The sequence below is a fragment of the Mobula birostris genome, chromosome 15 (genome assembly GCF_030028105.1).
Source record: "Mobula birostris isolate sMobBir1 chromosome 15, sMobBir1.hap1, whole genome shotgun sequence".
In the NCBI taxonomy this organism is placed as follows: Eukaryota; Metazoa; Chordata; class Chondrichthyes; order Myliobatiformes; family Myliobatidae; genus Mobula; species Mobula birostris.
In genome coordinates this window covers 29,440,244-29,463,869 of record NC_092384.1, presented here as the reverse complement: position 1 = coordinate 29,463,869, position 23,626 = coordinate 29,440,244, and the positions used below count along the sequence as shown (strand labels likewise).

Below are 23,626 nucleotides of genomic sequence, written 5' to 3'. Positions count from 1 at the left end.
CTTTGCTGTTGTTGCCCTCAATGCAATCTGAATAATATGCCACAAAGAGATCTCTTTCAATTCTGATATTAGTTCCTTGCAAAGAATCTTGAATGGCATGGAGTTGTATATTTTCCTTTTGTATTTAAAAGAAATGTATGCATCTTTCTAGTTCAAAACAACATTCTGTGGATATCAGAAATTAAGAACATAGTCCAGTTGACATTTGAGTGTCTCCCTCAAGCATTCTTGTTTTCCTTCACTGGTAATTTGAAGAAGTGAAGAAATTTCCACATCCAAAACACTTACTATCCTAGCATCTCCCACACCTCTGGTGGGTAAAGCTAAGAGTCTTGAACATTTCAATGAATCCTGTATGTAACTATTCAACACCGCCCCCCCCCCCCCCGCATCTCCCCACCTTCCCTGGTTTCAATTTTATCTTCCTCCTCATTATGATTATTTCATTTAGTTTATATTTTCAATCCTCATTCTGCTTCCCAAATGCCTCATTTCGTACTTCACTGCATTAAATATTAACTTGTGATTGCGATTCTTGGCAGTAAGTATACCTTCTGTTGTTCTCCTTCCTATTCAATATTTTTCTAATGATTGGGGCCACATAGAAGCTTTGAAATTATGGTCTCTATTACCTGAGATCCTGGATGTACAATCAAAATATGATAGTGATAGTAATCACCTTGGTACAAGATCTTGTGGCCATTTATACCAGTAAACTCAGCATTACACAACCAAACCAGGTTAACACACAAAATGCTGGAAGAACTCAGCAGGTCAGGCAGCATTATGGAGGAGAATAAAGAAATGGGAAGAGACCCTTCATCAGGACCAGATCAGGTTAATTTTAAATGTGTGGTGTAGTAAGGATCTAATTGTAGGGGGTGGAGCCCTCCACTCAGAAAAATATTAGCTAATGCTTATATAATTATATGTATTTAATTTGTGTGGGAACAAAGTGTGGCTAACTGTCAAGAATATGAATACATTAATGCTGCTGCAAAGTGGAGGATTGATCTTTGCTTACCAGGTTAGGAGGTTAACTTAGCTCTTGGTGACTCTGTATAGTTGCCAGAAGCATTTAAAATTAACCTGGATACAAATAGGCAGCATTGTTGACTAGTTGAAATTTTTGAATCAGGCAGGGCAAGGAAAAGTCTGTCTTTAGATTTATTCTCAGATGTACTTGACCCCTTTGGAGACTCGGTGGTTAGAATATTACCCTTGTTTCAAAGCACTATAAAATTTGAATGTCAGATGCAGTTTTAAGTGCCCCTTCTGCATAGAGAGGTCTCAGAAAAGTACAGCACAGAAACAGGCCCTTTGGCCCATCTACTCCATGCTGAATCATTTAAGCTGTCTACTCCTATCGACTTTACCGGGCTCATAGCCCTCCATACCCTTACCAGCCATGTACCTATCCAAACTTCGCTTAAATGTTGAAATTGAGATTGCATGCACCACTTGTGCTGGCAGCTCATTCTGCACTCTCACAACCCTCTGAAGAAGTTTCTCCTCATTTTCCCCTTAAACTTTTCACTTTATAACTGATGTCCTCCAGACCCAGGAGCATCCTTGTAAACTTTCTCTGTACTCGTTCAACCTTATTTACATCTTTCCTGTAGGTAGGTGAGCACAAGTGCACACAACACTCCAAATTAGCCCTCATCAGTGTCTTGTACAACTTCAACATAACATCCCATCTCTTGTACTCAGTGATTTGATTTATGAGGGCCAATGTGCCATAAAGGGTAGGGCATAGATATTTACCCGTTTAATGGTTCTTGTAATAAAAACAAGAAATGTATTAAAAAAAAGATGCTTCTTGTCACTGGATATACACTATTTACTGCACTCATTGTTTTATTGCACTGTTGAAGAACCACATTTGAATTGCAGTACAGTAGCATAAAATTACATATGACTTAATTTTTTACATTTCAATCACTATTCATTGTATATACAGTTAGCATTAACAGGATGTTCATAAATTTGATTGAAATGTAATCTTGTGCCACTGCTGATAAACTGGACTCCACGTATATAGCTAACATAAAAAACCTTTCTCAGAACTGTGGGCAGGGTGGAAGGTTGATAGTTTTTAAGCACAGCTACAGGAAGGAGTAAGACGTTAGGCACAATAGTCGATGAAGATAAGTCAGATCAGGTGATAGGGAAAATGATTACTGACAGTGCTTGAGGCATTTTAAAGAACCACTTTATATAGCTAATGAGAAAATCTGCATTGCTGGAAATCCGTGCAATACACAAAATGCTGGAGGACCTCAGCAGGCCAGACAGCATCTGTGGGGAAAAAAGCACAGTTGATGTTTCAGGCCAGAACCCTTCGGCAGGACTGGAGAGAAAAAAAACTGCGGAGTAGATTTGAAAGGTGGGGGGACGGGAGAAAGAAACGCCAGACGATAGGTGAAACCAGGAGGGGGAGGGATGAAAGAAAGAACCAGGAAGTTGATTGGTGAAAGAGACAGAAGACCATGGAAGAAAGAAAAAAGAGGGAGCACCAGCGAGAGGCAAAGGGTAGGCAACGAGATAAGGCAAGAGAAGGAAAATGGAATGGGAAATCGTGAAGGGGAGGGCAAGTTGCATTACTGGGATTTTGAGAAGTCGATGTTCGTGCCATCAGGTTGGAGGCTACCCAAACAAATATAAGGTGTTGTTCCTTCAACCTAAGTGTGGCCTCATCACGGCAGTGGAGGAGGCCATTGGTGGACATATTGGAATGGCAAGTGGAATTAAAATGGGTGACCATGGGGAGATCCCACTTGTTCTGGTGGATGGAGTGTAGCTGCTTGGCAAAGCAGTCTCCCAATCTACGTTTGGTCTCGTTGATATACAGGAGGCCCCACTGGGAGCACCAAACACAGTAAATGACATAGAAACATAGAAAATAGGTGCAGGAGTAGGCCATTCTGTCCTTCGATCCTGCACCGCCATTCAGTATGATCATGGCTGATCATCCAACTCAGAACTCTGTACCAGCCTTCCCTCCATACCCCCTGATCCCTTTAGCCACAGGGGCCGTATCTAACTCCCTCTTAACTATAGCCAATGAACTGGCCTCAACTGTTTCCTGTGGCAGAGAATTCCACAGATTCACCACTCTCTGTGTGAAGAAGTTTTTCCTAATCTCGGTCCTAAAAGGCTTCCCCTTGATCCTCAAACTGTGACCTCTCGTACTGGACTTCCTCAACATCGGGAACAATCTTCCTGCATCTAGCCTGTCCAATCCCTTTAGGATTTTATATGTTTCAATAAGATCCCCCCTCAATCTTCTGAATTCCAATGAATATAAGCCTAGTCGATCCAGTCTTTCATCATATGAAAGTCATGCCATGCCAGGAATCAATCTGGTGAACCTTCTTTGTACTCCCTCTATGGCAGGAATGTCTTTCCTCAGATTAGGGGACCAAAACTGCACACAATACTCCAGGTGTGGTCTCACCAAGGCCTTGTACAACTGCAGTAGTACCTCCCTGCTCCTGTACTCGAATCCTCTTGCTATGAATGCCAGCATACCATTCGCCTTTTTCACCGCCTGCTGTACCTGCATGCCCACTTTCAATGACTGGTGTATAATGATACCCAGGTCTCATTGCACCTCCCCTTTTCCTGATCAGCCACCATTCGGATAATCTGTTTTCCTGTTTTTGCCACCAAAGTGGATAACCTCACATTTATCCACATTAAATTGCATCTGCCATGAATTTGCCCACTCACCTAACCTATCCAAGTCACCCTGCATCCTCTTAGCATCCTCCTCATAGCTAACACTGCCGCCCAGCTTCATGTTATCTGCAAACTTGGAGATGCTGCATTTAATTCCCTCATCTAAGTCATTAATATATATTGTAAACAACTGGGGTCCCAGCATTGAGCCTTGCGGTACCCCACTAGTCACTGCCTGCCATTCTGAAAAGGTCCCATTTATTCCCACTCTTTGCTTCCTGTCTGCCAACCGGTTCTCTATCCACATCAACACTTTACCCCCAAACAGACCCTAACGGACTCAGCGTTAAAGTGTCACCTCACCTGGAAGGACCGTTTAGTGCCCTGAATAGTAGTGAGGGGGCAGGTGTAGCACTTGTTCTGTTTGTAAGAATAAAGACCAGAAGAGAGATCAGTGGGGAAGGACGAATGGACTTGGGGGTCGTGCAGGGAATGATCCCTGCAGAAATTTGGGGGGGGGGGTGAATATGTGCTTCGTGGTGGGATCCTGTCGGAGGTGGCAGAAGTTTCAGAGAATTAAATGCTGGACGTGGAGGCTGGTGGGGTGGTAGGTGAGGACAAGAGGAGCCCTATCCCTGGTAGTGTGGTGGGAAGATGGGGTAAGAGCAGATGCGCACGAAATGGAAAAGGTGCAGTTGAGAGCAACATTGGTTGAAAAAGGGAAGCCCCCTTTTTTTTTTGAAAAAAGAAGACATCGTTCTAAATTGAAAAGCCTCATCCTGAAAAAGTCCTCATTTTCCCCTTCCTTTGGTGCTTCCCTCCTTTTTCTTTCTTTTGTGACTTTCTGTCTCTTCCGCCAATCAACTTCCCAGTTCTTTACTTCATCCCTCCTCCTCCAGGTTTCACCTATCACCTAGTGATTTTCTCTCCCTCCCCCCCCCCCCCCCCCCCACCTTTTAAATTTACTCCTCAGCTTTTTTTTCCTCCAGTCCTGCCAAAGGGATTCGGCCCGAAATGTCGACTGTACTTTTTTTCCATAGATGCTGCGTGGCTTGCTGAGTTCCTCCAGCATTTTGTATATGTTGCTTACTTTATATAACTAGCAGTGTATTTTCAACTCACATGGAGATTTCGGTATTTAGAGTTAGAAAGAAAACCTTCCACAGGTAAGGTACAGATTAAAATTATCTGCAATTTATATAATGTGTGTGTCAAAATCTTCAGCTGACATTTCTAGAATTTGTCATTTTTTGTGGTCCTTAAGAATGATGTGGCAAAGGTAAATTTTGCTACTTAAAGATTTCAGCAATGTTTATTTTGCTGACAAAACAGAATATTTCTTAGTGTTATAACAAGTAAAGAGATTAGGGGGAGGGGAAGAAAGGTCCTCAGCTGTATTTCTGGCATATGCAGCCTTTTCAGGAAGCAGTCCGAGATTGCATGGCTGAAATCTGACCTTCCATTGAAAAGCTCAAATGTTGCCTGGATCTTGCTTGTGTTACAAGACAAGCTGAGACATTTTGCTATGCAAATTTTTTAAATGGAGCTTCCCTTGTATCCAGGAAAATTTGGCTTCAGGCTGTGAGTAAAATTCTGTGCAAGGTTGGTATTACCATAACCTCGGGCCTGTCTGAGCATCAGGGTGTCATTATGTGTGAACATTTGCATTTGTTAGGGGCTGTGGCTTAAAAATTCTTGTCCAGGAAACAGGCTCGTGGATTACTGGAGAGCAAACTTGGTTATGTGAATGAAGATTAATGATTCATGTCCGCTGGTCTCAAAGAACATTTTCATGATCACTTTGTGGTGAATTACCCCTTCCATTTGTGTTGGGATAATGCTATGCATTTCGACCTAAATCCTGCCATTTTGTTGCTGCAAGTGCTGGTTGTGTACCTTTTTGTTCTGAAAGAGTTTAATGTGAAATCATATTACTTAAAAAAAAATCTGTTTTCTTTCTTTTAGCATTGACTGTGCAGGAATTTTGAAACTCCGCAATTCCGATATAGAACTTCGCAAGGGTGAAACTGATATTGGCAGAAAAAATACAAGGGTTCGCCTTGTTTTCCGTGTGCATATCCCACAGCCCAATGGAAAAGTTGTCTCATTGCAAGCAGCTTCAATTCCTGTCGAATGTTGTTAGTATTAAAATTTCTTCCATACAAACTCTGTATTTTTTAATTATTCCACATATTGCTGTTTTAACAAACTGCTTCATTTTCTATGTGTAGATTTTGTGACTATCATACATGATTACATGTCAGAACTGAGCTTTTAGTAAAATTTCGTATTCCCTGCACTGTACTTCAGCCCTATCTTCCCAGCCATTCCTACTGGTTGACTAAAGCATGCAATTATATATGGTTTAAAAACAGCAAGAATTCACTTATAGCAATCATTGCCATGCCAAGCAAGTGGTAAGAAGAGTAGAAAAGTAGGCTGATCTGAAATTCCAGAAATAGATGGGATTTAGGATTCATTGCATGGTACATTGTGAGGTGAAATTAAGCAGTGTTATCTGGGCTAATATACTTGAGAACTCTACAGTTTGATATTTTTGCTGATTTCTTTTGTATATTGACTCTGTAATGATTAACATACTAACAAAATTCCGTTCTTAGTGAAACTCCTGTTTATTTGTCTGTTGGAACACAGATTTTCTTTCAGATTGGATCTATGGGCATTTAGAGAATCATGGTCTGATCAGGGACAGTCAGCATGGCTTTGTGAAGGGCAGATCGTGTCTAACAAGCCTGATAGAGTTCTCTGAGGAGGTGACCAGGCATATAGATGAGGGTAGTGCAGTGGATGTGATCTACATGGATTTTAGTAAGGCATTTGACAAGGTTCCACACGGTAGGCGTATTCAGAAAGTGAGAAGGCATGGGATCCAGGGAAGTTTGGCCGGGTGGATTCAGAATTGGCTTGCCTGTAGAAAGCAGAGGGTCGTGGTGGAGGGAGTACATTCGGAATGGAGGGTTGTGACTAGTGGTGTCCCACAAGGATCGGTTCTGGGACCTCTACTTTTCGAGATTTTTATTAACAACCTGGATGTGGGGGTAGAAGGGTTCGTTGGCAAGTTTGCAGATGACACAAAGGTTGGTGGTGTTGTGGATAGTGCAGAGGATTGTCGAAGATTGCAGAGAGACATTGATAGGATGCAGAAGTGGGTTGAGAAGTGGCAGATGGAGTTCAACTCAGAGAAGTGTGAGGTGGTACACTTTGGAAGGACAAACTCCAAGGCAGAGTACTAGTAAATGGCAGGATACTTGGAAGTGTGGAGGAGCAGAGGGATCTAGGGGTACATGTCCACCGATCCCTCAAAGTTGCCTCACAGGTGGATAGGGTAGTTAAGAAAGCTTATGGGGTGTTAGCGTTCATAAGTTGAGGGATAGAGTTTAAGAGTTGTGAGGTAATGATGCAGCTCTATAAAACTCTGGTTAGGCCCCACTTGGAGTACTGTGTCCAGTTCTGGTCGCCTCACTATAGGAAGGATGTGGAAGCATTGGAAAGGGTACAGAGGAGATTTACCAGGATGCTGCCTGCTTTAGAGAGTATGCATTATGATCTGAGATTCTAAGGGAGCTAGGGCTTTACTCTTTGGAGAGAAGGAGGATGAGAGGAGACATGATAGAGGTATACATGATATTAAGAGGAATAGATAGAGTGGTCAGCCAATGCCTCTTCCCCAGGGCACCACTGCTCAATACAAGAGGACATGGCTTTAAGGTAAGGGGTGGGAAGTTCACGGGGGATATTAGAGGAAGGTTTTTTACTCAGAGGGTGGTTGGTGCATGGAATGCACTGCCTGAGTCAGTGGTGGAGGCAGATACACTAGTGAAATTTAAGGGATTACTAGACAGGTATATGGAGGAATTTAAAGTGGGGGTTATATGGGAGGCAGGGTTTAAGGGTCCACGCAGCATTGTGGGCCGAAGGGCCTATACTGTGCTGTAATGTTCTATGTTTTTGTTGAGTTGGTAATTAAACATTTCAAGGGCTACTCAGACATGATAGCTCTTGAAAATAAACGCACTAAGAAGCATATTACATCTTTCAGATAATGAGTTAGTAATTTTGTTTCTTGACATTTCTTTCAGCTTTCAAGTAGCATTAAATCATTATTAAATAATTGCTGAAATTGTTCACTTCAGTTAGATTTGTTTTAAAAATGAGCATAATCTTGAACACTTTGTACTTGAATTGCACCTTGTCACCTTAATTATCTCCAGACACTATCTGGGGTTCATTACAACAACACACATCAAAGTTGCTGGTGAATGCAGCAGGCCAGGCAGTATCTCTAGGAAGAGGTACAGTCGACGTTTCAGGCCGAGACCCTTCGTCAGGACTGGGGTTCATTAAGTACTTTGCAAGCTTTTTGAATTCTTACTAATTGTCTGCAATAGTTTTTTTTTCCCTTAAGTACCCAAAACTGCTTTAAGTCCATATTTGGACATAGTGCATCAGTCTTTTAGGTGGGGAAAAAATAGCTGAATCTTTTTGACTGATGCTTGCATAGCTATGTACTTTTTCTGAACTTGTATAAAAATTGATAGCTTAATATATGCAGTAATTTCAATCATTGGATTTACACAGCCCAGCGGTCTGCTCAAGAACTCCCTCAGATTGAAAAGTATAGCATCAGTTCCTGTTCTGTCACTGGTGGAGAAGAAATGATCATCAGCGGCTTCAATTTTCTTCCGGAGTCCAAGGTTATCTTTCTTGAAAAGGGCCCAGGTATGTGAGAACATTATAAGCCACACATGTCTGTAATTGTATTTATTCCAAAGGCAGTATAATTTTCCCTATTATTGCAGCTGTTTGCATTTAACACTGGCTGACTTTCCTTTGCATATCCTTTACATTCTTTTGATGAAAGTATTTCAGATGAAAAATAAATCAAATGTAATAACATTTAGCTTTGAACCAGCACTGTTTGTCTTTGCTCTTTCAGTGTTATCTGTATGCCTATTTTCTGGTTTATTACTATCTTTTTTTTTAATGAGGTTCATTCAACCACATTGCAAGGATATATTTTAATATATGCTCTTCATCTCCTTTCCACTTGTGCATTCAAAAGAGTCGCTGTTTCATTGCTGAAGTTGTTTCAAGTCTAACCTGACTGGTTCATTGGAAAGATTTCTTGAGAAACTTCAATTAATAAGTTTTCATGTTTGGTAGCTGTATAGCCATAGCTAAAAGCTCTACAAATCTTGTTCTTATGCTGGACAAGAATTTAAAAACACACATATTTATTGCAATGCAATGTAATTTTTGAATTGCCACATATTTTTCTTTGAAGTGATTATTCTAATCAGGCTGCACACAAGTGCCATTGTCCATCTGCTTGCAAGGTGCCTTCTTTCTAATCCTGCTTCTGAAAAGATCTCCTGGTGTGAACCTTCCAAAATAACCAACCCTGACTTAATTAAGAGGCTCTGTAGAATGCTGGACCTTGCTAATTGCCAGTGTCATGAAGAACTTCATCAGCATAATTTCATAACCTGGAACTAGCATTCAAAAGAAAAGGAAAGGTACGTCGCATCCGGAGTTTCTCTAGTTAGCGGATGATTTCCCTCCACGCCTCTGTGACGTAGTGGGGAACCGTGTACGAGGCAAGTTACAGCAGTGGTTTGCCATTGCCTTCTGCTGGGTGAGTTTTCAAAGAGATCACCAGCTCATGTCCCAGCACGGATGGAAAGCGTGTAGGGGAGCCGGCTGGATTTGAACTCGGGACCTCTCATCCCGAAGTCTGGCACTGATGCCACTACACCACCAGCTGGGTCTCAATTATTAAAAAATTAACCATACATTTGAAAATAAACATTAAATTATTGAAGCCCAGGTACCTGGAAGCAAGGAATAAATAATGAAATAAATTAGCTGAAAATTAATTTTAAATTTACCTATAACTTGTTCCCTCAAATCCATTCCTTTGTTAAGTAGGCATGTTGAAGCTGTGCCAAGTCAAACCTGACACAGGTTCAGTGAGAATGTTCTTTGTGAATCTTCAGTTTTCTGCTCCAACATCAGACTCCATGAGCTGTCCAACATTGCAATCAAATCAGAAAAATATTGTTCATCAGCAGTTAGAAAACTGACAGCTTATTATTGAAATTCAAAAAAATCGCATGACACATTTGAGTATGTTGTAGTTGTATTTCTCACTTTATAAATATAAGTCCACTAGTATGTATCTATTTACCTGACTTCAAATAATATGATTGATTATAGTAAATAAGCAAGCTATTCATAGTTACATGGATTTTTAAGGGTAAACGTACTCATTTTCCTTCATTAACATTCTTTAAAGGGGAAGTTTCAAGTAACGCGATGGACTTTGGTGTTTGCCATGTTAGACACATGCTTCTGGATATTTTGACAGGATATTTTCAGCAGATTACAAGATTTCTCTGACCTAGATTTGGAAGCTTCTAGCGTAACCCAATGTGCACCATTCATTCATCAGATATTTAAATTATGAATATTTTTGGGTTGTGTTTGCATATCATTTAGAAGCTCCTGCTTTACAGAGTTGTGCAGTTTTAATCAGAAGAAAATAGTAGATCGTGTTATATGACAAACTATTCTATTTTAAAACAGAATATTATTTACCCTGCGTAAAGATACCTTGGGAAACGTTATAGTTAAATGCATTCACAATGTAATACTTTTCTGAAGACTTTATTTAGATTTGACCCATAACGTGAAAGCTCAAAACTCCATTCTAATATGTTAAATTGTTTATTTAATTTAAAATTATTTTAACTTTGAGCTGGGGGGTGGGGGGGGGGAGGGAACGATCAGTGCCTCAGATGCTTTTCTAAAAATCTGTTGATATCCAAGTACAACGTCAGGTAATTCAGATTTCTTCACATTTTTCTTTGCATTTTTGTAGCACAGTTTTTCATCACTCATCTGAATACATGCAGTAGGAAGCAGCATAACAAATCAGGCAAAATTTATTAGCATTTTCTATTTAATGTTCAAAATGCCCACCATTGTTGCTGCACATATCCTGACCATTCTCTCCTGAAAGTGTGAAGTTTTGGTGAGAGTTCTACCTCACACGGACAGAATATGGATGTTTCAGTGAGAGAAAGTTGAAGATCATTCAAGGGAGCCACAGTTTTAAGGCAGCATTGGAAATATTTTTATAAGGAATGGCATGGAATGCGGAATTGATGTTACAATCAGATCAGGGATGATCTTATTGAACAGCAGTGGAAGTTTAAGGAACTGAGGGGCCGACTCCTAAACTGTATGTTCATTTATAATAATTTTGATGTTTTGAAGTAAAATAGAAAATACAGTTAAGTTAGCAGATCAGGCAGCATCTTAGGAGTGAAAATCAGAGATACTGTTTCAGGTCGGTCCTTTCTACAGTTAATGTTTCAGACATCTCATTGGAACTTCTGATCTGCTGAGTATTATCAGTGTTTTCTGTTTCCAGTTTCAAATTAAGTTTTTGTTTTTATTTATTTTTAGTTAATGTAAACTAACTATTTAAAATGCAGACATTTTGACAAGTAAGTTTTTATGTTTATAGTTGTTTCTATTTTGTTTAAAATAATTGTAGAGGTGGATGTCCCAGCTGTCATCTAATGGTTACTGATATGCCACCTCTCCAGTCTAGTATTTTGTGTGTAATTAATTATTTGGGAGGAGTACACTACAATAAGCCTAAAATTGAGAGAAAGAAATACATTTTTATATCTAAAAAAGCAAGTGATGTCGAAAATGTGTTAAAGTTTAAATAATATTGAAATGAATTTCCTCTTGAAAAGGTGTAGCTTGCAACTTAAATGCATGATAATTTAAAAGCAGATGGTGGTTTTGATTTCCTTTTCACCTAGAAAACCTGTAATTTGAAGTGGTATGTTGGGTTTAATAGAAATTATCAATCAGTGAGCCCAGAATATTTTTTTTTCCTAGACATTTTTCATTCATATCAATACTTCACCTGTTATGCTTAAAAATGCAGTTGGGTAAAACAGAATTTTCCTTTCAATCTAATACATGAGGGAAAACGTCAAATTAACTTGAAGGTGAATGCCATTCCCTCTTTTCTAGACAGAAAATTATAATCTTTCATGCAACAGTTTGTCACGTACCCCGTGACGGGTTAAAGAACCAGCAGAGATGGAAAACACTTTGGAGTCCAGTATTGCTATTAACTAATAATGTTTATTAATAACTACACAATACAGTAATATAAATGTAGATAAATCAAACAGGTTAGCAATGATTATATATGAATAAGTGTGGAATATATATGAAAAACCAAGCTTCTTCAAGTTCAGGGATAAAAAGATACAGTCTTACGGTAATGAGTAAAGTTCAGTTCAGTTCGTGGTGTTGAGTAGTGATGGAGAGAGAGAGAGAGAGGGAGGGATTTGAGTCTTCAGGTGAGCTGACTCCGTCGATCTTCTCGTTGTCCTCCGAAATCCTTTAAACGTCACCAACTGTGACTTCAACAAAGGGGTCTGTTCTTCTGAGTGGAGCTATCAACCCAGGCAGAGGTTGGACACATGGACAACTCCCCACCGGTCAATCCCTTTTCTCACTGCAAGAGCCACTGGTTGATCTGCCTGATCGATCCTCCAAAAAACCCACTTTTTCTGTGGGCACAACAAAGCTCATTCAGTGTCCAAAACGTGCCTGAGGTCTATCATCTGACCTCCTATTTATCTCACCGTACTGAGTACCAACTGTCTCTCAAATAACTCCTCCTTCCTTTGTCTGTGTAAGAAATGTACAAGCAGGCAAATGTCCTTGGAGAAAGTAGAAACATACTTCCAGAGAAACCATATCCTCGATTATCCATCAAATAACGCCGCCCTCAGTCACCATAGTGACTTACAAGCTGCTCGGTGCCCTCTCCCAACTCAGCAAAAATCCAAAAGTTCCTCGTGCCTTAAAGTGACAGTCCAAAAGTTAGTCTTCATCTCTCTCTCTCTCTGTCTGTTTTCAAAACAACATGTTGGTGTTAAATACCTCTCTCCCTCTTCAAAATCACAGTTCATAGGGGTAATTCAGGACCCCGTCGCAAGTTCCTTTCTTCATATTTTTGTCACAAGCAAGAAGTGTACGAAGTAGCAAAAGATTTATTAAATGTTATATACTCATACCATTTCTGGCATTGAAATGAGTATATGAGAAAGCAGCAAACATTTGTTAAAGGCATCGTGTTCAGTTAGCTAAGTTTGGATTTTTCAAAATCCTAATGTAAGTTGTTAAATGTACAGATAATATAAAAATAGTTATGGCATTTGAACCTGGAGGAAAAGCTACAGAATGGCAAACGCTCTTTCTTTTTTTTGTAATTTATTTTTTATTTAATTTCATCATCAAACATTTCCATAAGATGTATTTCAGATACTGTACATATATATCATATAACCATATTTGTTGCAAATCTCCACATAATATTTATCTGAGGTATACACTTATAGAAAGGAGAGGAAGGAAAGAACAATCGAAAGAAGAAAACTATGTATAGAGTAGGGAGTGATCTTTTTTTACAACATATTCATTGACTTGTGAGAATAAAATCAGGCCTATGAGTTGTTATGTAGTTAAACCATTTTTTCCAGTATGAATAAAATTGTTCCAACTTATGATTAACAGATGCTGTTATCTTCTCCATTTTGTAAATGTCCATTGTAATTTCCATCCATACATTTAAAGTTGAGCTCTCCTGTGATAACCCTTTCCTGGTAAGGGTCTTTTTACCAGCCACCAGCAGTACATTCATTAAATATTTATCTCTTTTCAACCATTCTTGAGTTAAACCCAAAATATATGGTCTTACTCTCTAAGGGTATTTCATATTTAAAAATGTGTTGTAGGGTATTATGTATCCCACTCCAATAGTCTTTGATAACGGGGCATTCCCAGAAAATATGATAGTTTGCATTTTGATTTCCACAATTTCTCCAGTAAACGGGGGGTTACTATCATAATGGGATTTCTGAGGGGGTGTAATAAAATATCTTATCAAGTTTTTCCACCCGAACTCCCTCCATTTCTGTGAACTGGTACACTTCCATTGATACCTCCATATTATTGTCCAGTCTTCCTCATATTATTATCTTTCCTTCCTTCTCCCATTTTGTTTTAATGTATGAAGTTGAATGTGTTTTTAAGATTTGACAAACCCTTAAACACGCTTGAAATTATTCTACTACCGTTGTCTGAATTGCATGCTTTTCTAAATAGCTCTATCAGACATGTACTTGCCTGGCTTACATTTTTAACTGTCCTATTAACACACTGTCGCTTCTGTAAATACCGGTAAAAGTCTTGTTTTTCTAATAAGTGTTTCTCTTTGAGCATTTCAAAACTGAACAGTGTTCCTTCTTTCATTATATTGCGAATAGCTGTTATTCCTTTCGCTGTTCAGTCCTTAAATCTAGCATCCAGTTTATTTGGCGAAAAATCGGAGTCATATGCACACCATTTAAGAATTGCAATGTCTCTCTCTAGTTTATCTTCTTTTACAATAGTTTTCCATATTTTAAGAGTCCATTTCACCCATGGGTTTTCAATATTGTTTATGTAACTTTATAGGTTGTTATCAGCCAAAATTGCCTGTATGGGGATGAAAAGTATCCTCTCCTCAATGTTTTTCCATTGAGCGTCATATGATGGGTTGCACCAGCATATCACGGCTCTCAACTGTGCTGCAAAATAATAATCTCTAAGAGAAGGTAGGCCCCATCCCCCCCTTTTCCTTGGCTAATTGCAAAGTTTTGAGATGAACCCTAGGCCTTTTACCTTGCTGCCATATATATCTTGGTAGTATCTTGTTCCATTCATTGAATTGATTTTGGTTCATCTCTATTGGTAGTGTCTGAAAGAGATATAGTAGTCTGAGCAGTATATTCATTTTAATAGATTCAATCCTTGAACTGAGACCAAGAAAAGGAATTAGGTTCCATCTTATTATATCTTCGTTAATTTTTTTATATGTAGACTGATAATTGCATTCTGATAATCTTGCCAAATCTTTTGGCATAATGGGGCCCAAGTATTTGACGGACTCTGTTTGCCATGCCCAAGGATATCTACTTTCAATTTCTCTTGGTGGGCTATAGTTATATGAAAGTAGTTGGGTTTTATCTATGTTGATGTTGTATGGCAAACGCTCTTAGTAAAAGTTTGTTATGGGTTCAGATAATTTTCTTATGAACTGCACATATTAAAAAAGACTTGGAGACAGTCATTTCAAAATTGCTCTAATCATAATGGTCTCTGAGAATTGTTTCAGATATTAGAAATCAAGGAAACCATTTAAAAAGCAAAAGCAGTTCGGAGAAAACTTAGTCAATCGGAATTAAACGAAATCTGGGCTTTGACTCTTGAAGGAATACAATAATGTAAAAACATGGGTTTTTTTCTTTGATCGATCTGCTAAGGTTAGTTGTATGTCCTTTGTTATTTTATTAAGACCTTATTTTTGTTTCTTGATCAAATTTAATTATAAAGTATGCAAATTTTAATCTCTTGCTTTTTCAAATTAACTTTTGAATGTAATTTCATTTTTTCCAATCTTTAATGTCATAGAATGAAATCTTAATAAATAAATTTGTCTGGTATTGCCCAATAATGGAATTATCAACACTATGAACATCAGCTTTGGCCATCTGTGCTTAGATTTTCATATAGATAGGAGAAATATTGATGAGCTTCCCTCCAGAGAAATATTAGAGCTTTAGGCATATTTTCAGAATAAAGCATTTTGTTTGGAGTATTAGTCACATTTTTTTCTCCAATTATTGTGGGTAGTATTAGCACTTCTTAAACTAGTGAATTTAGCTTGATTGAAATACTTTGAAAATATAAGCTAAAAATATTTTTGTAGCTTCTGCAAGAAAAGACTGAACTTTCTAATCATGTCATCCTAATTTTTTTAAATATGTTTCTAATACTAAATTAATAAAGTAGTTCAAGATATTCCCTCTTCAATAAATATTACGCATGATAATTAGCATAGCAGTGATTCAGTTAGTGGCATTGTTAGAAGGTTTTGAGCTCTGATCCCAGACAAAACACAAACTCAGTTTTTTTGAGGTTGTAACTTTTGGATAGTTTGATAAATTGAGGCCTCTATGCTGCCAGGTAGCCTTAAATATCTCAAAGAAGTAGTTTGAAGAGCAGAGATGCTCTCGCTAGGATACTTCAACGTTTCATAATACAGGTTTTCCCCCTGTATCCGAAGGTAGAGTGTTCCTATGAAATGGTTCGTAAGCCGAATGTCGTAAAGTGAATAAGCAATTATCATTTATTAATATGGGGAAAAATTTTTGAGTGCCCCAGACCCAAAAAATAGCCTACAAAATCATGCCAAATAACACACAAAACCTAGGATAACAGTAACATATAGTTATAACTTATAACATATAAGCAGGAATGATATGATAAATACACAGCCTATATAAAGTAGAAATACTTTTCTGCAACACTGTCTAGCGCAGAGAAAATCTCGCGGAAGCACTCTCGACAGAAGCACTCTCTCCGGTAACCTTTAAGCTATGAAGCTGCCAAATCATACCAAATAACACATAAAAGTACATCGCCTATATAAAGTAGAAATAATGTATGTACAATGTAGTTTCACTTACCAGAATCGGGAAGACTCCAATAAATTGTAGTTTCGTCACAGTTAAACATTTATGCAAATAACCACCTGATGCAATCAGCAATCGCCTCTGATCTGGGCTGACATTTACATGCTGGGCGGCACCTAATTAATTAGCTTGTTTATTTCGCTTTTTTCTTAAAAGTGTGCTGGGTGTGTTTCGACTACCGCTGCATTCTTCACGGCATGTATTGGTCGGCGGCCCAGAGGTTGGGGAGGACTGCTTAAACTATGAAGCTGCCTTTACCTCAGACACCGATCAAATACCCATGACTACCTTTAAATTCCACTTTCATCACCATCGTCCAGTGCTTTCTGTTTCAACTTATTAAAAAGACTGACTGATTTCTCCTTAAGTATAAGAAAACTTAGTGGAACACCATGCTTTGTACACCCATCAATCCACTCAAACAATAGACTTTCCATTTTATCCATTATCGGATGCCGACTAAGAGAGACCACTTTGCTACGAGCAGAACCAACAGTAACATCGGCAACTTTCAAAATTCTTTCTCTCTGCATATAAATAGTGCGAATGACGCAGGCAAGTTCAACGCGCGGACAATGTTCTTACTTTGTTCACCACGATCGAAACGCTTAATTATATCTAGTTTTATGCTAAGTGTAACACCCTTACGAGCTCTTTTAGGCTTTTCAGATACCTTAGAACTCATCTTGCTAACGGATGCACAAAATAAATCGAGATAAAGCATGTGTTTAAGCAATGCCGGCTAGAATGCAGTTCCGGGGGAGGAGCTTGGCTGTGCGAGCGCGCGCTGCCTTTTTTTGCGCGCTGCGTTTTTTCGTAACAGTGAAAACACCTTCTGTTAGCGAAAACAGGTAACTAATGTAGGTCTTTTGTAACAGCGAGGTGTTGTAAAGCGAACGTTCAGAAAACCGGGGCCACCTGTAGCCAGTTAATCTGACTCTTTTTTTCATCACAATGCTGTTTATGGAGAATTTGTGTGCAAACTAGTAAGCATGTTTCCTAGAATCAGTGACTACATTTCAATAATAAAGGATCTCATTGGCTTTAAAAAGTATATTGAAAAAGCCATGAAACTTACTGCATATGTCCATCCTAAATTAATAAGTTATCCTAATTTATTCTAAATTATGAAATTCATCCTTGTTGCTACCATTGGGGAGGAGGTGGAGGAGCCGGAAGACCCACACTCGATGATTCAAAAACAGCTTCTTCCCTTCCATAATCATATTTCTGAACGTTCCATAAATACTACCTCATTACTCTTTTTATTTTGTACTGTTATTTTCGTAACTTATGGTAACTTGGAGGTTTAGTTTGACTTCCAGTCTAGACTGAGTAAAGGGATTCATTAATTGTATGAATCAGCCACTAGTAATTTAGTTCTGAAGAGTTTGAATTCTCCTTTCTGTGGACTTGAGGATCTGATGTAAACCATGAATCAAGATCAGGCAATGTGAAGAATTATATTAAACCCCTGGTGCCATTTTAATAATGAAATATCAAATAAAATTCTATTTACTGTTCAGGTTTTTTATAGTTTTGTGAAGTGACTGTGTACTAAATAGTTAGTGAGAAATGTGGTAAAATACTGTGTGACTGTAGCTGAAGTGGAAGTATCCACATATGCATGCACTCCTTCTCCACCAACAAATACACACAAAACCATATGGACATTTGTGTCCATGTGCTGCTCATGCTCATACTCATACTCCCTTTGCAGCCTCCTCATACAAATGTGTTACTATATTGTTTCCAACCCCTCCTGAAGTCTGTCCACTATTCTGTAAGATCAGCGTGTGATTCATTTCTTCAGGTACATTTTGTTGCATGATTTCCTTAACCTCTGGTCCAAAAATTTATCCAGCTGCAATCTTACCAAATGCAGTAAGCATATATAACAGTTCGTCTCTGCGTGACAAGAGAACACACACAGCAGTACAATAGTCTGTTTTATTATTTTGTACATTATTACACATTGATAAATTATAATTGTGTATATTATTCTCTATTTTATTATTAGTTAATATTATTTATTATTATTGCTAAGTATGCTGTAACAAAATAATTTCCCAATCAGGATCAATAAAGAACTTAATAAGTTCTTTATTGATTCCTATTCTTCTTCTTCTTATTATTATTATTTGGCCAGTTGGGGCTCGTCAGCCTTGGACAGCAGCCCGCCCTAGCAGAAGGAAAACTCTGATTTTAAACCTCTGCTGCTTTGCGGCCATACTCACCCATGTGAAAGGCTTCGGGAGTAAACCTCGAGGAAGAAATCTGAAGCCTGGGTCCCTAAGGTAGTTTGATGTTGTTTACAACTTCACTCTGACAACCTCTGCGACGACACTGGTGCCAAGCTGTATTGGCACTTGCCCTTCCCTTGGACTACATCAGTGATGTGGAGAGGAGGAACCCACTGCATGGGCAACAGCCGGTTCTTCAAATCTTCCCACCCAGGCTTGTGCCCTGGAGAGGACACAGTCCACCAGCGGTGCAAACCCATTGTCACTGCCTATTATTATTATTATTATTATTATTATTATTATATATGCCCATTAATTGTCTCCCCATAGTCCTTGAGAATTCCTCTGAAGAAATTCACTCTGGTCTCACTTGCATGGCCTTAACTGTTATCCTGAGATTATAGCACCTAGTACTAGATACTGTAACAGAAGAAAGTATCCTCTCAGCATCTACCCTGACAGTACTTTCAGAATTATGTTGCTATGTGCACACATTTCTTTCACTGCACCTCACACCACTGTCAACATAATGCCTTGCTACCCACAATCTTTACCCAATGCAACATGAATAAGCATAGTCTTTAGATTCATGAAGCACCTGTATGCATTGATTTAGAGGAATGCTTATGGTATTGCAGATCCTTATTGGTTGCACATGTGGTCATTTTGTTTAACAAAAATCTCATTGTTTTAATGTGATTTACAGATGGACGTCCTCAATGGGAGGTAGAAGGCAAAATTCTCAGGGAGAAGTTTCAAGGGGTAAGATAATCTTTGATTTAAGCCAAATTTTAAAAAATATATTTACAATCTCTTGTGTCTCAATTGGTTATTTTACTGCAGTTTCTTTTTATCAAATTGCAGTTATTTTTAATTTTTTTCCCCCAAATGGGTAACTGTATGAACTCTGAAGTTCAAGGCAATTTTAGATTATTTACCACATAATTGTACTGGCTTCTATAGAACTAATTTACTTGAAACTTGAACCTTTGATTAAAATTGATTATTTTGATAACTGTAAGACTTTAACAGCATTATTTTAAAAGGCAATGTAATTGATTATGTCAAATTGATTTTATTCTCAGCTAATGTTGAGCTTACTAGCAAATAATAGCCTTTATTATAGCTTATTATTATACTTGGGAATTGGCTAGAAAATTCCATGTTATGGAAAATGCCCATTTTTGCACACTATTTCAAATTATATATGTTCCAAATAGATTTGGAGTTCATTTCACTATTTTATAATCTCAATTCAGTTTTGTTCTTCGCCTGCCTGCATCCAAAACTCATTCCTTGAACGTGATAAACAAAATTAATTACTTTAAACATTGCTATGTGAATTGTTCTTGAACTTATTCTTCAAAGTTATATTTTTCAGGTTAATCTTGTTGTTGAAGTTCCTCCCTACCATAACAAAAATGTTACATCTGCGGTTCAAGTACAGTTTTATGTTTGCAATGGCAAGAGAAAAAGGAGTCAATCCCAGCGCTTCACTTACATGCCAGGTAATTGAGTTCTTTCTCTTGACTTCATTTTAGCAATACAACTGTAAAAAAGAGATTAAGTTCCCTGCAGCAGAGAGAGTTGGAGTAAGAAATATTTATTCACTTAGTACTGTACTGACTCTTCATCTGTTCTTTTAAATTATGATTTTATTGATATTGCTTAAAGATATTACTGCTGTGTTTGGTTAAGTTTCCCAGATTGGTTACTAAACATTCACAATATTTTCCATAAAATACTCATTTTCATTGCAGATGTAACAAGTTATAGAATGTATTTAAAAAGATTATGGATGATGAAGTTAGGGCAAAACTTGTATAATTCTCATTATTCCAGCTGAACCTTTTACTTGATCGCTCACATTTAACAAATAAAAAAAATTAACACATTCTGACAGCATTAGTTATTCATTAACACCAATTGATGGCCAACTCTTTGGCAATTTCTTTTTAATGCAATGGGCTAACATTTGCTTTATAACAGAATGTAGAACTGGAGATGGAGTCCTTTTACTGAAACTTAAATTAGCACACAGATAGAGCAAGTAATTAGAAGCTCCATGGAGCTTTGACCTTTAGCTGTAAGCAGAATGGAAAACAAAGGTTGGGAAATCTTGGAACATAGAAAGCGTTCTTCAGTCCATAATTTAACCTACTTTGACTTGATCCTTCTCTCCAAAATAACCATCTATTTTTCTATCATCCATGTGCCTAAGAGTTTCTTAAATAGATGGTGAGACCAGATACTGAGATTTGCATATGTTTTTGATCTTATTTAAGAAAAGACAGAAGGTTCACCAGACTAATTCATGGAATAACAATAAGTTGAGCAAGATGAGCCTCGTTCTATTCCGTTTAGAATAAGGGATGATATATTTGGAGTGCACAATATTCTAAGGAGGCTTGCCTGGTTAGATGTTGTAGACATTAGGTGGGAAAATCTAGAACTAGATAATAGTTACAGTACATTCTGACAAACATGAATGTTCACTGAGATACAGGTAACATAGGTTTAGTTGGTGTTTTTAAAAGTCTGTTTTTACCTGCTTAACGGTTCTAAAAGAGTTAGGATTCTAGGGTAAATATACAGTGGCATGCAAAAGGTTTGGGCACCCCGGTCAAAATTTCTGTTACTGTGAATAGCTAAGCGAGTAAAAGATGAAGCGATTTCCAAAAGGCATAAAGTTAAAGATGACACATTTCTTTAATATTTTAAGCAAGAAAACTTTTTTATTTCCATCTTTTACAGTTTCAACATAACAAAAAAGGAAAAGGGCCCACGGCAAAAGTTTGGGCACCCTGCATGGCAGTACTTAGTAACACCCTCTTTGGCAAGCTTGTAAACGCTTTTTGTAGCCAGCTAAGAGTCTTTCACTTCTTGTTTGGGGGATTTTCGCCCATTCTTCCTTACAAAAGTTCTGTGAGATTCTTGGGCCGTCTTGCATGCACTGCTCTTTTGAGGTCTATCCACAGATTCTCGATGATGGTCAGGAGACTATAAGGACATGACAAAACCTTCAGCTTGCGCCTCGAGGTAGTCCATTGTGGATTTTGAGGTGTGTTTAGGATCATTATCCTGTTGTAGAAGCCGTCCTCTTTTCATCTTCAGCTTTTTTACAGATGGTGTGATGCTTGCTTCCAGAATTTGCTAGTATTTAATTGAAAATACCAAGAAGTTCTATTCAAAAGGTTCAAGGGAACATCTAAACAAGCCTGATGCATTTTGGAAACAAGTCCTGTGGACACATTTTCTTTCACTGCATGTTGAAGTAGAACTTTTTGGCCGCAATGAGCAAAGGTATGCTTAGAGAAAAAAAGGTGCCAAGGGGGTGTTACTAAGTACTGCCATGCAGGGTGCCCAAACTTTTGCTCTGCCTCAGAAGGCAGTGGAGGCCAATTCTCTGGATGCTTTCAAAAAGGAGTTAGATAGAACTCTTAATGATAGCGGAGTCAAGGGATATGGGGAGAAGGCAGGAACGGGGTACTGATTGTGAATGATCAGCCATGATCACAGTATATGGCGGTGCTGGCTTGAAGGGCCGAATGGCCTACTCCTGCACCTATTGTCTATTCTCTATTCATGTAAAGAACCCCTGTCCAACTGTTAAGCATGGGGGATCAATCATGCTTTGGGCTTGTGTTGCAGCCAGTGGCACAGGGAACATTTCACTGGTAGAGGGAAGAATGAATTCAATTAAATGCCAGCAAATTCTGGAAGCAAACATCACACTGCCTGTTAAAAAAAAAGCCGAAGAAGAAAAGAGGATGGCTTCTACAACAGGATAATGATCCTAAACACACCTCAAAATCCACAATGGACTACCTTGAGGCGCAAGCTGAAGGTTTTGCCATGGCCCTCGCAGTCCCCTGACCTAAACATCATCGAGAATCTGTGGATAGACCTCAAAAGAGCAGTGCATGCAAGACGGCCCAAGAACCTCACAGAACTAGAAGCCTTTTGCAAGGAAGAATGGGTGAAAATCCCCCAAACAAGAATTGAAAGACTCTTAGCTGGTTACAAAAAGAGTTTACAAGCTGTGATACTTGCCAAAGGGAGTGTTACTAAGTACTGCCATGCATGGTGCCCAAACTTCTGCTTCGGCCCTTTTCCTTTCTCGTTATTTTGAAACTGTAAGAGATGGAAATACAGTTTTCTTGCTTAAAATATTAAAGAAATATGTCATCTTTAACTTTATGCCTTTTGAAAATCAGTTCATCTTTTACTCGCTTAGCTAGTCACAGTAACATTAATTTTGACCAGGGGTGCTCAAACTTTTTCATGCCACTGTATGCATGAGGTGTGAAGGGAAGAAAAAATTGACTGCAAATGACAAAATACATATCAGTTGCAGTCAGATTTAACATTTGGTGCTGTAATTTGGTTTTCTTCCATTATATGAAGCCATAACAGTCAGGGGAAAAAGGTTAAGGCAAACCAGTAGAGCAGTTAATATGTTCAGTTTACTGCTGATTTATTCTCCTATCAATATTGATCTTTTGGAGAGCAATTCTATATGCCTTAGTTTGTATATTATACAGAAACAATAGACATGAGAAAGTATAAGGAAGGACAGAGGACAACATAGTTACAGTGAACAAAGTCAGTAAGTTCACAATTCATTCCTCCATGAAGATCTTACATTTTTATCTTCAACCTCTTACATACTGTACTGAAAGCATTGGAATTTTGTTGGTTGTGAATTTCTCAATAAGATTCAGTAGGTGCCTGGGTATTTATTAGTCTTGAAGTGTATTGGTGAGTGTCAGCAAGCTATTTGGCCACTGCCTATGCCAAGAAATATCACTATCAAATCAAACTCTGTTGTTGACTAATTTACATGTCTAATAAGAGTCAAGAATCAAGGCTGCATCCCAACTCAAAACTTAGCAAGGAGCTATATCCACTGAGATCTTAAAAATTGGTGGTGAAGTTTTTCAGTCTTGTATCCACAATTTCATCAACATCTGACACAGAAAAAGTCATTATCAGGATCCTCCTGAACCACTACCTTTTTGTGACTGATGAGCTGTTTGCTGAATCACTGTGCAAGTTTCATCC

The 23,626-nt window shown here is 38.3% G+C and overlaps 1 protein-coding gene across 1 annotated transcript in view; it reads left to right on the top strand.

Moving 5' to 3' along the window:
* nfatc3a (nuclear factor of activated T cells 3a) overlaps positions 1-23,626 on the top strand; it is a 180,612-nt gene that overhangs the window by 77,800 nt on the left and 79,186 nt on the right. Inside the window, exons 5-8 of the mRNA XM_072279527.1 lie at positions 5,650-5,822; positions 8,284-8,424; positions 19,269-19,324; positions 19,944-20,070. Coding sequence (XP_072135628.1) covers positions 5,650-5,822; positions 8,284-8,424; positions 19,269-19,324; positions 19,944-20,070 — 497 coding nt within the window. The remainder of the gene's footprint in view (positions 1-5,649; positions 5,823-8,283; positions 8,425-19,268; positions 19,325-19,943; positions 20,071-23,626) is intronic.